Raw genomic sequence first — 13,508 nt, 5'->3', positions numbered from 1 at the left:
ATTTTCACTAATATTTGATGGCCTCCAGTATATTTTGCTGTATGAATATTTGAATATGCAATACACCAAAATAAAGCTCAGAGCCTCTACTTTTAAACAAAAAAAGTTGTATTCTATCTTAAAGCATTCTTTTTTTATCAACACTTGAATATATAGGTAGGTTTCATAAAAAATGCATAATTTTGAGCAAAAAGGTGAGAAAATCACATTTTTTTTCATCAAAAACTACATATGGATAATATTCAGTACGATTATCAAAGCATAAATCCAGTAAATCGCTTCCATCAACACCTCCAAAGCTTGCACAGACATATACCACTTCCTGGATCAACATTTTACTCCGTAACATTATGCAGTTTTCATTTATATGCCGTCTATTGCTGATGATCGCATTATTTTTCATATGCATCTGTTTACATAAGAGATCGCTCGTTTCTCCGTCCTGTACACGTGTGTTTTTGTTCGGGAGGTTTTGTACTCGTTCAGAAGAAGCGTAATAGTGCCCCCGAGTGTATAACAGTGAAAACACAGAAGAGTTCATATTTTTACAATATCTTTATGTAGAAAATAGTAAGAGTTATTAGTGTATGGTTACGAATTCAGCATGACACTTTTGTTCCTGAAAGAAATGGCTGTTTTTTGAATGAATCGGTTGAGTGAACAATTCAATCACTTATTCATAAAGAAAGTCACTTGTTTCGATCCTTTACCAATCAGCATTTTTGAACAAATCGATTGAGTGAACAATTCAATGACTTACTTATACAAAAAGTCACTCATTTAGATCCTGAATGAATCAGTGTTTTTGAACGAATTGGTTGAGTGGACGATTCAATGACTCATTGATAAAGACAGCCACTTGTCTCCGCCTACTGATGTAATGATGTACTATAATTGTAATTGTTTTAAGTGATCTTAGTTTGTTTTTGTTTAGTTAATTTGTGATTAAACTGATTGTATTGCTGCCCATTTTGGCCTTGACAAATCTCCTGTGAAAGAGATTTTTAATCTCAGAGCGTCTATCCTGGTTAAATAAAGGTTAAATAAATAAAAATAAACTATGCTGAAAGAGTCAATTAAAAATCCCCAGTACTAATGCAAAGATGCATTACTAATGCATAATCTTTCATAAATAGTGTATGTTTTATTATTTAACATAATATGTTCTGCTTTAGACAACATGCTTTACCTGAGTGACATAGAGAGGGAAGAGATGTTTTATCTTAAGTTGTGTGAAAGACAGACATATGAGAAGCAGCGCTGAAAAAAGAAAACATTTAATTTAGTTTAATAAAAATAATTACAACCTTTCAGTTAAACACATATAGACATATTGTATACAGGGAGCATTTGAGAACACGTGTGTGTTATTGTACTGACCTGGTGCCCAGCAGAAAATGACAACAAGGATCATGTATCGAGCCGAGGACCAAATCCCACCTGGATGTCTCTGTGTCATTGTGATCATGCTTGTGTTCTCATAATGCCTATAAGAGCTCTCTAACTTACAGTAGACCACCTACAGGATGACAGATGCATATTACAGAAGATTATTTACATAAAACACCTATAGTGCCCAAATGTATTTGTCATTCCATTAAATAATAGAATATCAAACCATGTGGCATTTATTTTAAAGACACTTTTCAAGTAAAACATGACATGCGGCCACTATGGATTTTTATGGTGAGTCACATTAACGAAATATTTGTCAAATGATGTGATTTGTGATCAGTATTATTCATAAACGTGTGTGTACTCACTGTGCAGATGATGATGACGATCAACACACTGCTCAATGTGAAAATTTGAATGAACTCAGCATGACCTGGATCCTGTTGGACAAAAGACAGCGTGATGGGAACAGATTCAGAGGTGATTTAGCTGAACTTGTTTGATGGTGTCTGTAAATATCTTACCACTGTTATGCAGGAATCATTTGTGGGATGCAGGAAGAGAATGCAGCTGCAAGAGGAATCAGACATGAATTAAGTAAAATGACAGACATGTACGTACAGATGCTCACATACTGTACACACACTCATTCTCACCTGTTGCAGAACCTGGCAGTGGGTCCTCTGCTGACGGTTGTCAGTGTTGGTATCTCTGCTGGCGTAATAGTAGCTTCCATATAACTGACGGTACGAACATAGATGAAGTATCCAATTATTGGTACAAGCCTAAAGCAATGATATGTACACATACAGATCATTACATTAACACTGCAATGAAATTTAAAGCATTACTTTATCATATTTACAGTTTTACATAAATCATATTTAAATGCATTTATGAAAGCTAACTGGAACTACTCACCACGCAATAACATAGGTCAGACAAAACCTCCTCCTTCTGCGTGATAACTGTGTTAACTGAATGAATGCATAAAAAAATTTGTTCAATGTGTATAAAATGAATCACTAACAATCATTTGGATTAATAGACAACAATCATAAAACAAATGTCTAAAGCATTTACCGTAAAAATGTTTTGTTAGGTAACTTTAAAAATCTGGTATAATCTAAATCAGTGTTCTTTAGTCATAATCATTTTTAGGTTTTTGTGTTTATATTTTGAATTAAAGTTATATTTTCTATTTTCACTTTAATTTTAGTTTTATTCTTTTTTATATATATATATATTATTTTGTATATGTCTTTATTTAATATTTTATATGGTTTTTATTTTTTATTCATTATTTTTACTTTATTTAGTTCGTTATTTTAGAACTTCAAATAAAACTAAACAAAAATGACAAATGTTGCCTTGGAAACTTGCTTTTTAAATATTTATTTTATTTCAGTTAATGTATATTTATTTCAAGCAACAAAAAATGTTACGGCTTTAGTTTTAGTTAACAATAATTACGCTGATCTAAATGAACAGGTTTTGAGTATTATTATAAATATTTAATAAGACTGAACTACATTAGGGTACAACAACAAAAATCATTTTAGTTAGCTCAAGGATTAGATCAGGTAGAAACACCTCCCTAGGGCAGGGTTCCTCAAATCTTGCCCTGGAGGGCCAATACGCTACAGTTTAGCTCCAACCCTGATCAAACTCACCTACCTGTGATTTTCTAATGATCCTGAAGACATTGATTAGCATGCTCAGGTGTGTTTGATTAGGGTAAGAGCTAAACTCTGCAGGAAAGTGTATCTCGTGGGCTAGATTTGAGGATCCCTGCCCTAGGGTATTTCTGAGAAATGTACTGCACAGAGATATTTGTATGTGACTACATAAAAAAAATGTGGGAGGAATGTGGCGCAGCCTGACTGGTTTTAGACTGCTGCGTCAGCAAACATTCATACCTGCTGTCATGTAAGATAATAGTGACATTGATTTGATTTATAAAACAGTGACGGAGAGTGCGGGAGAGTGAATGTTTATGAGCAGAAACCCTGCTTACCTGGGTTTCAAAAGCTTCCTGCACTGGTTTTTCCCTCCATCCTTGAAACGCATGTGCTGACTCACAGGCATAAATGATGACAAGCAGAAACGAGACGCAGTAGAAGGCCTGAGGAGAGACAGAGTTCATCACAGCTGCTGCACAGATCCACAGTGAAGTGTTTGGACACACATGACTGATTTTGCTTGATTTAAACAAAAAAATTTTTGATATTTCATTTCAAAGGCTTAAGCTGCATTGCTTCAAATTAGTTTTGACATATGAAATGTGCATGTATTTCTATAGAATATATATATATTTTCAAATAAATGCTGTTATTTTGAACTTTATATTCATCAAAGAATCCTGAACAAATGTATCATGGTTTTGACAAAAAAATATGAAGAAGCACCGTTTTTTCAACACTGATAATAATAAGAAATGTTTCTTGAGCAGCAAATCAGCATATTAGAATGATTTCTGAAGGATCATGTGACACTGAAGACTAGAGTAATGATGCTGAAAATTCAGCTTTGATCACAGGAATAAATTACATTTACAAAATAGAAAACATTTATTTTAAATTGCAATAATATTTCACAATATTACTGTTTTACTGTATTTTTAATCAAATAAATGCTGCCTTGGTGAGTATAAGAGACTTAAAAAAATATTCCAAGCTTTTGACTATAGTAGTGTATATAAAAATGTCACTTTTTACTGTATTTGAAGTGGTTTTAATAAACAGTTTCTTTACTGTGGTGACCTCCCAGTAGGTATCCTCCTGTAAATAATAAACTCATGTTTTTACTGTACCACTGTGTCAGCTCAGTGTCATGATGAGGTGTTTACAGGGCAGTGCATGACTGCATACATGAGGCTCATTCTATTGTTTTATGGCAACACACAATAATGCAGAAAATCTGCAAAGCACTGAATAAACATCCAGTGTGTAACTCTACACCAACATCTCACTGTTACAGAGATGTTCATTTCTTAGCCGCTCAAGGAAGTCGTTACATAACAAGGCCATTATTCAACAAATTCATTGTACAGGGCTTAGAGTCGTACACACTAGAGATATTTATTTTTACGCACTGAATGTGCGCATGTAGTGTTAGTATCCCCAGCAGCGGTTGAAGAAGTTAACAATTACTTTCAGACTTTTATTGCAGGTTATCCTAAATCGTGTTGATTAGATAACAGCTATAAATGATTCCATGTTTCTGTGTCAGCAGTTTCTCACCAAAGACAAAGGCAATCCAAGGTTGCACATCTTTTCACTGAACGGCCAAATTTCTTTGGGTAAATTAATTATGGCGGTGATCATCAACACAAGTGATGCCAGGAAATCTGCCAGCGCCAGCTGAAGAAGAGGCTTTGCCTGTAACACAAGAACAATGATAGAGAAACATTAAAACATGAAGAACATGCTGCAAATTTGCAAGTGAAGAGGCCCGGTTTAACTGTTGAAAAAATATTTTTACAAATATTTTGGTGAACTTTGCAAAGGAGTTATCTAAAGTGTGTGATGCTGATGAAGATAGTTGTATGCAGTGATGTAATCAGAGGACTTGGTTTTCATTCTCAGCCTGTGTCTGAGTGCTCTGGCACACTGTTAGCCAATGTTGACCATCACTGTTGACTTTTGCAGCAATAGTGGGGAATGTAGATCCATCAAATTCTGCCTCATTTCAGTCGATTTGTCCACTCAAAAATTCAGATTATCTGCTGGAAATATTTAAGTAGGCATTTTATGTGTCTATTTAGTGGCTGCATTGTAAAAAAAAAAAGCCCGGAAAATGTACTGGTAATTTTCAGCCAGGACATGATCCAGTAATTTTACGGACATTTCTATTAACCCTTAAACACAATGCAATGAAGTGCAAAATTCAAAATACAGGCAAAGCACCTGTATAAAATAGCATATTAATACAGTACGTTGTGCCCTGTTTTTTACAGCATGGTGGCTTAATCAGATTTGGTCCTCAAGTTGAAATTTCACCATTGCATACAGATCAGGGTTATTTTAGTTAACCAAAACTGAAACCATAAAAAAATTCCCTTTCCTTAAAATACAACAAACATTAACTAAAATAAATATAAAAAGTTGTTTTTTCAGCTAGTAACTTGTTTTATATATATATATATATATATATATAATAACAGTGAAACAGATATACCGATGCCAAGCACAACAGCAACAGGACGTTTCTTTCTCTTCTGTGTGACTCACCTGTTCATTGAGATGCCTTCTCTTTATGATGCAAACCACCACGACAGAACAACTACCTATCAGACTGCAACAGAAAGAAAAAGTGGTTAAAATAATAAACCTAGATTCCAAGCAGCTAACACTGAGTGCAGCAAATGTAATGAAGTCAAAAACAACAAGCACACATTCTACTTTTAAGATTTTAAAAGCCACAACATGACACACATGACATACGGCATTGCCATAAAGAACATAAAATGCCACTTAAAACACTCTAATTTGCATGATTAAGAACAAAAATAAAGTAACATCTAAACATATAAATGTTAATGTGATGGTTTGGGCAGGGATTTCTGGCAATGTCTTTTCCTGTTAAACTCAGAAGGATTCATTCTTTAACAATATTTAACATAATGTAAAATGTTTACAGTAAATACAAATTGCATACATACTGACTCATTGTTTCAGTAAATTATAAAGGCAATTCATATTTTTACTTCAAAAACATGTCATTGTTTTATAATAAAATGTAAAAATTAAATGATAATATATATTTTTTTATCTGTAAACGATAAGATTAATTAACCATTAATTATCCCATCAAATGGTAATATTGTAATATTTTTACATTTCCTTTCAAATTACTAACATTTTTACAGCTCAGTTTTATGGGCCCTGCAGGGGACTGTGCTTAAATAATGGGACAGATTGGGTTGCCCCATGTGTCTTCCTATTATGTCACATGTAAATTCCCAAAATCCTTACTTCACTTTTCAGATGTCACACTGCGAGTTACTGCCTCTCAAATCAAATGCATAACTTCAGCTGCAAGTAATGGTTTCTCTTTGCGTGTTCAATTAAAGCAACAGATCGCAAGCGCTGATCTAAACCAATGCTGGAATCACGTCAGTCGAATAAACGTTAAGTATTTCTCACCTTAAACTCAAAGTCGAGACGTAGATCCAAGACAAAACAGTAATCTGTGTAAGCAATCAAGACGAAAATAAAGAACATTAATATGTTTAATATATAGATAATAATCAAAATGACGCCATCAGGTCGAAAGTTTGACAGTCATCAAATATCTGCAGTGCAGCGGCAAATAATGACACTGTTTTCCCACATTAAATTGTATTCGCCCTGACTTCAGGTAAATAATAAATTGTTAAGTGATTAATTACCTTTTCTTCATCATCTGATAATCCACCGCTTGAATTCATGATGAAGAGATGTATGCCGTGAACTACATGCCAGCTCGTTGTTGTTTGTGTGTCCTGTCATGTACAGCAGCTGTCTGACTGACTCCCGCCGTCTCACCTGGACGTTGAACCTATGGTCACGTGACGCGCTCACCTGTACACCGGCGCAGCTGCGCTCCTCGCATTTCTTTCATGACCATGCATTTGCGGCTAAAACTACATGTGTTTTACGTTACAGAGCTTGTTCCACAGGTAGGTGTTGTGTGGTGTGTGTCACCATGGAGATGCAACATGAAAGTCGACCTCCTTAGTAACGCTTTATAATAAAAAATATCAGATCAGGTTAACAAATTATATAATTCTTAAATAAACATTTAAACCTTTACGTTCTATCTATCTATCTATCTATCTATCTATCTATCTATCTATCTATCTAGTCTTGCAAATACTCGGTAGGACCCAAATTTACTGCACGCACCACGGCCATTACAGTTTTTCTCAATTGCTTTGGGAAGCATGAATTAAATGTTTTGGGTGAGTAACTACATTTTGCAGACATGCAATAAAGTTCTGAAGTTCCAGCAAACGGTTGTGACATTTGTACTCACAGTTTAGAGAATGTTAAGATTGTTTCGAAAAATGTGCCAAAGCAATTGAGAAAAACTGTAAAATTAGTATGCCATGACCTTTACTGGTCAAAAAGGCATTTGCAACAGTTTGACAGAAATCGTTGTCCAGTGCAAATACTGTACTTTACAGTACTGTAATAATACATTTTTTATTATTTAATTGAGGGAAAAAATAAAACAGAAATATGTTTTGGTATTGCCTTCAAAAATTCGAAATAATATAAAAAATATCAGGTGAAGGAGACATAATATTTTAAAAATCACAACTTAATTGTTGACAACTTGATTGTTGGAAAATGAAAACCAACATTAATCATAAAAATAATCATGTAAAATATATGTTTTTAATTTATATAACAACATCAACAACTATACTAATGATTTAATGAATGAATGCATGCATGAATTTATTTCATGGATTCTTTTTTTTTTTTGCTTAAACAAACAAGCGAACAAAAAATAAGATAAAAAATAAGGTTGTCCAGTGCACTCAGATTCGGCGTGAATACGGGGATTACATTTTAAAGAACTGAGAATAGAGTCCATTTATTTCATTTATTGTTGGCCATCAGAAAAGCACGTGGGCGTTTTAGAAAACATCGGAAGTTATGAATAATTATGACGTCACTGCCCGGAGTGCGATTGCAGCAGGAAGTGACGCCAAGTCTTCCACGGTGGCTCCTATTCTTACGTGGCAACGCGTCAAGCGACTGCGAGACACTGAGCACAAAGAGACAGAATATTCATTCAAATACATTCGCACATTTTCTTTACTGTTTTGCTTGTTGTTAGGGTTTAGGTTTTTCTTTTAAATCATCATGGGTCTGACCATCTCATCGCTCTTTGGGAGACTTTTCGGCAAGAAACAGATGAGAATACTGATGGGTGAGTGTTTCAAGCACATAGTCTTTCTGATGTAGTTCTGTGATAAATATTCAGTTTTGAGACAAAAGGGGTTATATTTGGGTGTAAGATGAAATCGTTTGTCAATAATTGAGTTTTTATTAATTTACGCATTGAAATTCAACAATTAATGTGTTATTTATTGGGCAGTGGTTATTGTTAGCTTGCTAGCTTCAGATAGAGCTTGTATGAATATATGAAATCAGAAATAAATCACAACCCAGTAATGAATTTGACAGCCAAAGGTCTTTTCTTACATGTTTTATTTTTCAGTGGGTTTGGACGCTGCAGGTAAAACCACAATACTTTACAAGCTGAAGCTGGGAGAAATTGTGACCACTATCCCTACCATAGGTGAGATTACACCATCATTACTGTCATTGTTCTCCATTTTCTACTCATTCTTTAACAATGTAAAGTTTTCGTTTAAAACAGAAGGAGTTCATGATTACTTAATAATAACTTAATGTGTGATGAATGTCAGTCTGTTTTAAGATTCTCATCGTTTTGATGACCGATATCTCTCTCACTGCCACCACATTTACAGCTTAATTGGGGAGAAATTGCACTTGATAATGATTAAAAGTAATCCTTTGTGCGATTATTATTTACAATTTACATATACACTGGTGGTCAAAAGTTTGGAATAATTAAGATTTTTTAATGTTTTTGAAAGAAGCCTCTTCTGCTCACCAAGGGTGCATTTATTTGATCAAAAACAGGAATAGTGAAATATTAAATTAAAATAAATTTTCTATTTTAATTTTTGGAGCCATTACTCCAGTCTTCAGTGTCACATAATCCTTCAGCAACTGTTTTCAGCATTGATCACTTATTAACAGCATGTATAATAAAATTAAATTACTGTCATTAAATAAACTTTTATTTTTATTCAAAATGTATTAGAATATTTGATAATACAAAGTATTTTATCCATTGACAATCCTGACAGTAGGTATTTGAGCTGACATAAGTGCTGTTCATTTACTCATCGCTAAGCCCCACCTTAAAAATATTACTGATCAATCCTACCTTAGCAACTGTTGCTGTCCGCCACATTATCACAAGGTTTTACAGAAATGATCTGACAATATGGTAAAACAGGTGCACTTTCACTTTGTTTCTTAGTGAACTATAGTAAACCGAGGGACCAAAGGGTCAATTAGACAGTCATCATCTGATGGCGATAATCTCTTAACAGCCAAATATCAACCAGTGAACTGCTCTGGCTGAAATATTTGTGTATCACAAATCTCGTTGTAGCCAATCAAAAATACTTTGATATTATGATGCATGTTGAGTAAAATGTTCTTAAACTGTATTTTTTTTTTGCATGTGGACAGGTTTTAATGTAGAGACTGTTGAATACAAGAACATCTGCTTCACCGTGTGGGATGTCGGCGGTCAGGACAAGATTCGTCCTCTATGGAGACACTATTTTCAGAACACACAGGTCAGATCTTTATTTAGCGACGTTTAGCTGGCCAAAGTTCCTCTTAGCTGTTTCTGAATGCATTTATTCAAAATAACTTATAATAGATCAGTTACAGGAACCATGCCCTTTGAGAATCCTGGTGTGAAATCTCTCTTTAAAGTGCAAAATATTGGTTGAGATGTGCTGTAATCTTTGTAATCAGGTGCTTTTGTGAATATTATTCATTTGAAGCATCTTGATAATTTTTTATTCCTTTGTCCTCAGTCCACTGGCTGTCACCATACATGTGGCTTCAGTGATTGCCTGAGTGTCCTGTCTTACACCACAACATTCAGCCAGTGTTTCATTAAAAAGCAGAACTATTCCACTGAATGTATTGTATGTCACTGCATTTTTTTTGGGCAGGTTTTAACGTAGAGACTGTTGAATACAAGAACATCTGCTTCACCGTGTGGGATGTCGGTGGCCAGGACAAGATTCGTCCTCTCTGGAGACACTATTTTCAGAACACACAGGTATGGTCTTGATGTGTATTCATGCAAAATAATATAAGGGCACACAGAGACTCATAGCTCTTTCTGTTTTTCCCTTTGTCCTCAGGGTCTGATCTTTGTGGTGGACAGCAATGACAGAGAGAGAGTGGCTGAATCTGCAGAAGAGCTTTCTAAAATGGTAAGAATTGCTGTTTAAAGCTTTCTGTTTAATTTGTATATATTACATAAATCCGGCACTGTACTCCCTCATGTTGTGGAAGCTGTCCTCAGTAAATCTCTGATGCACTAACTCTGCAGCAGCACTTCTTCTTCATCGTCTCATCTGATGCACTCACTCAACCAAGCGTTCTAACCATAACCTCGCCCCTCCCCAACCCCCCCAACCATTAGAATTTCTGTAGGCGGGAATTATTTGTAATGATATTCCAATGAGCCGCTTTGTGATATCACAAAGCCCGGAAAACAAACGCTGTAGTCCAAACGAGCCGTTCGTTGTAGTTCTTGAAAAGGGATTTAAAAAAAACGAAATATCTCCCTTTGGAGTGGACTTTGAGATTTGTAACTTTCTAGATCTTTTTTATGCCCAAACATACACACTTCACACTGACTAAAATTAAAAAAGTGAAAAAGCATAATAGTACCCCTTTAACTTGTTTTGGATTTTAACCCAACCTTGTTACACTTGTGGTTTTCCCATTCAAAAAAGAATGACGTACAAAAAATTGCCTATAAATGTATTTTTATGCTATATTGTTACCAAATATTGGATTCAGTCTTTTTATCAAGTTGTTTATCTTTCATTTAGCACAGGTTTTGTATTTCTTTTTGGAACTGATTGCTCATAGTTCTCATTGATTTTTTTTGTTTAAACATTGCCAAATTTATCCACAAATAATGCTTTTTTTTTTCACTCCAAAACTGAGGCCTGCGACCACTCGGTTCCAAAAGAAACCGATTGAAAGAAAACCATTTACAAAAAGACTAAATCCAAGATTTTATGAAAATATAGCATAAAGAGAGAAATTTACAAGCATTTTTTGAAAGGTCAATAATTTTTAAACCAGGAACATGAAAATAGGTGAAGGATTTTCAGCACAGCACAAGGGTTAAATTTAATTTTAAGTTCACACACTTTCTGCATTTCTGCGAATACGTTTTTTATTGCAAAAATACTAGGTATTTAATGTACGTTTGGTGACCCGCAACTCATTCTTTCTCCCTGCCATCCTTATTGTTGAGCTCTGTAAATTGTCTTGATTTATTGACCTTTTTTCATTTATACAGTTGCAAGAAGATGAACTGAGGGATGCCGTCCTGCTGGTTTTTGCAAACAAACAGGATCTGCCTAACGCCATGGCTGTCAGTGAACTCACAGACAAACTTGGACTGCAGAGTCTACGCAGTAGAACGGTACACACACTTACTCGATTAACTCCAACATGCACTTGCTTAAACATCGACTGCATTTTAATTGCCTGTTGTCTGTTTCCACAGTGGTATGTTCAAGCAACCTGTGCTACACAAGGCACCGGACTCTATGAAGGACTGGACTGGTTATCAAACGAGCTCTCCAAACACTAGTGTGCCTGCTGATAGTGGCGAGATGTGTGTGTACTTTAGAAAGATGGAGCGTGCCGGTTGATAGACTCTGTCTTGAAGAACTTGAATGAGTGTGTGTGTGAGAGAGTGTGTGGAGGAGCTATCAAGTGTTCAGCATCATGTCTAATCTATCTTATCTGTCTTTTTCTGTGCTGTATTCCTACTAATGGTCTTTTAATTTTTTTCCTTACAAATCAGATTTTTTTTTTCTTTCATGACTGTAAGATAATGCTTAAATTGCACATTTACTTGAGAACTGTGAGAGCATTATGGCACAACAGAAAGGAAGTTTGGGAGGAATTCCAGGTCGAGGCATCCCTCTCGTGTGAGTTTGGAGCAGTTGTAGCTTAAGAGCGAGTAAATGCCAGAAAGAAGCCATTGTGCACTGACGCTCACTCCAAGATCCCTGTTGCAGTGCTGCCTAACTCGACTAGCGAGTCGCAGGATTCGCAGCTCCATGAACATTCCATTTCATGGCAGTTAATTTTATTCCAGGGGGTTGTTTTACAAAGCTACACATTAACTTTTGTTGCAAAACCTCCTAAGTCTTGTTTTAGGGACTTTGCCACCAACAAATTCTTTGTAACAAAATGGTACATGAAGTATTGACAGCAATATGGAGACATCTGTGATTGATTAGCCCAATGATCTCTTAACTGCCTTTGATGTTAAACACCTCCACTGAACAATAAATGTTTTAGTTGAAAGCATCTGAACAGATCATAGTACCTTGCTTGATTTTTCTGAGGTGAGTTGGACATGGTGGATTGGACCAGGATGAATTGTTTCTTCAATCTGCTCCATGTTTCTTTTCTCTCTTTATGTCAAACGGCTGTATGTATGTATGCTGGCACCTTTAATATCAGCGATTGAGGTGCATTCGGTGAGAATTTTGTATGGGGCACTCCAGTAAACCAATAAGGTCCTCATTTCCTTAGCAGGATTTTCTGATCTTGTACACTTCCCTACTGCGGCAAATGCCCTACTCTTGCTCGAACTGTGCCACAAGGTCCAGCCCTGTGAGGAAATAAAGATCTGATGAAAACTAAATGGATACTTTGTATGCAGGTTTTTTTTTCATTGATATACCCTGGTGACAGACCTCTGGAATTTTCCGTTCTTAAAAGAATAGTTCCCCCAAAAATACAATTTAGCTGAAAATTTACTCGCCCTCAGGCCAACCAAAATGTAGATGAGTTTGTTTCTTCATTGTAACAGATTTGGAGAAATGTAGCATTACACCACTTGCTCACCCATGGATGCTCTGCAGTGAATGGGTGCCGTCAGAATGAGAGTCCAAACAGCTGATAAAAACATCACAATAATCCACAAGTAATCTACACGACTCCAGTCCATCAATTAAGAAAGCTTGTTTGTAAGAAAGAAATCCATCTTTAAGATGTCTTAACTTGAAACCATTGCATCTATATCTTAGATCAGTGTTTTCCAACCTTTTTTTAGTCGCGGCACCCTTTGGAAATTTTAACAAATTTGTGGCACCCTACAAAATTAATTTTGTCACAATATTTGAATTTCTAACTTCAATATGATACTTTGAAAAGTATCGATATTCGGTACAGCAGGGAAGAACTGCAGAATGTGTCATATATATATATAGGCTATATATATATATATATATATAT

General features: G+C 35.3%; 2 protein-coding genes across 2 annotated transcripts in view; one reads left to right on the top strand and one right to left on the bottom strand.

Annotated features, from left to right (window-relative positions):
* Positions 1 to 6,868, bottom strand: part of LOC107662867 (transmembrane protein 116-like) — a 7,770-nt gene extending 902 nt beyond the window's left edge. Inside the window, exons 1-11 of the mRNA XM_016452980.1 lie at positions 6,788 to 6,868; positions 6,543 to 6,586; positions 5,628 to 5,691; positions 4,638 to 4,775; positions 3,413 to 3,520; positions 2,317 to 2,372; positions 2,052 to 2,180; positions 1,920 to 1,965; positions 1,764 to 1,835; positions 1,381 to 1,519; positions 1,190 to 1,260 (exon numbers count right to left, since the gene is read on the bottom strand). Of these exons, the coding sequence (XP_016308466.1) occupies positions 1,190 to 1,260; positions 1,381 to 1,519; positions 1,764 to 1,835; positions 1,920 to 1,965; positions 2,052 to 2,180; positions 2,317 to 2,372; positions 3,413 to 3,520; positions 4,638 to 4,775; positions 5,628 to 5,691; positions 6,543 to 6,586; positions 6,788 to 6,826 (906 nt within the window). The 5' untranslated portion in view covers positions 6,827 to 6,868. The remainder of the gene's footprint in view (positions 1 to 1,189; positions 1,261 to 1,380; positions 1,520 to 1,763; positions 1,836 to 1,919; positions 1,966 to 2,051; positions 2,181 to 2,316; positions 2,373 to 3,412; positions 3,521 to 4,637; positions 4,776 to 5,627; positions 5,692 to 6,542; positions 6,587 to 6,787) is intronic.
* A 1,208-nt stretch (positions 6,869 to 8,076) lies between these two features.
* LOC107662877 (ADP-ribosylation factor 4-like) lies at positions 8,077 to 12,915 on the top strand. The gene is made up of 6 exons (XM_016452990.1): positions 8,077 to 8,319; positions 8,611 to 8,691; positions 9,681 to 9,790; positions 10,373 to 10,444; positions 11,551 to 11,676; positions 11,761 to 12,915. The coding sequence occupies exons 1-6, from the start codon at positions 8,253 to 8,255 to the stop codon at positions 11,845 to 11,847; spliced, it is 543 nt and encodes a 180-aa protein (XP_016308476.1). The 5' UTR covers positions 8,077 to 8,252; the 3' UTR covers positions 11,848 to 12,915.
* Positions 12,916 to 13,508: the final 593 nt, after the last annotated feature.

Source organism: Sinocyclocheilus anshuiensis, unplaced genomic scaffold (assembly GCF_001515605.1).
Source record: "Sinocyclocheilus anshuiensis isolate Anshui unplaced genomic scaffold, SAMN03320099.WGS_v1.1 scaffold739, whole genome shotgun sequence".
Classification (NCBI taxonomy): domain Eukaryota; kingdom Metazoa; phylum Chordata; class Actinopteri; order Cypriniformes; family Cyprinidae; genus Sinocyclocheilus; species Sinocyclocheilus anshuiensis.
The sequence above is the reverse complement of the archived record's forward strand: the minus strand, read 5'-3'. Positions and strand labels throughout refer to the sequence as shown.

Coding starts and splice junctions, on each gene's coding strand:
- LOC107662877 (XM_016452990.1), top strand. CDS start 8,253: ATGGGTCTGACCATCTCATCGCTCTTTGGGAGACTTTTCGGCAAGAAA. Junction 8,692..9,680: donor GACCACTATCCCTACCATAG/GTGAGATTACAC, acceptor GCATGTGGACAG/GTTTTAATGTAGAGACTGTT. Junction 9,791..10,372: donor ACTATTTTCAGAACACACAG/GTCAGATCTTTA, acceptor CTTTGTCCTCAG/GGTCTGATCTTTGTGGTGGA.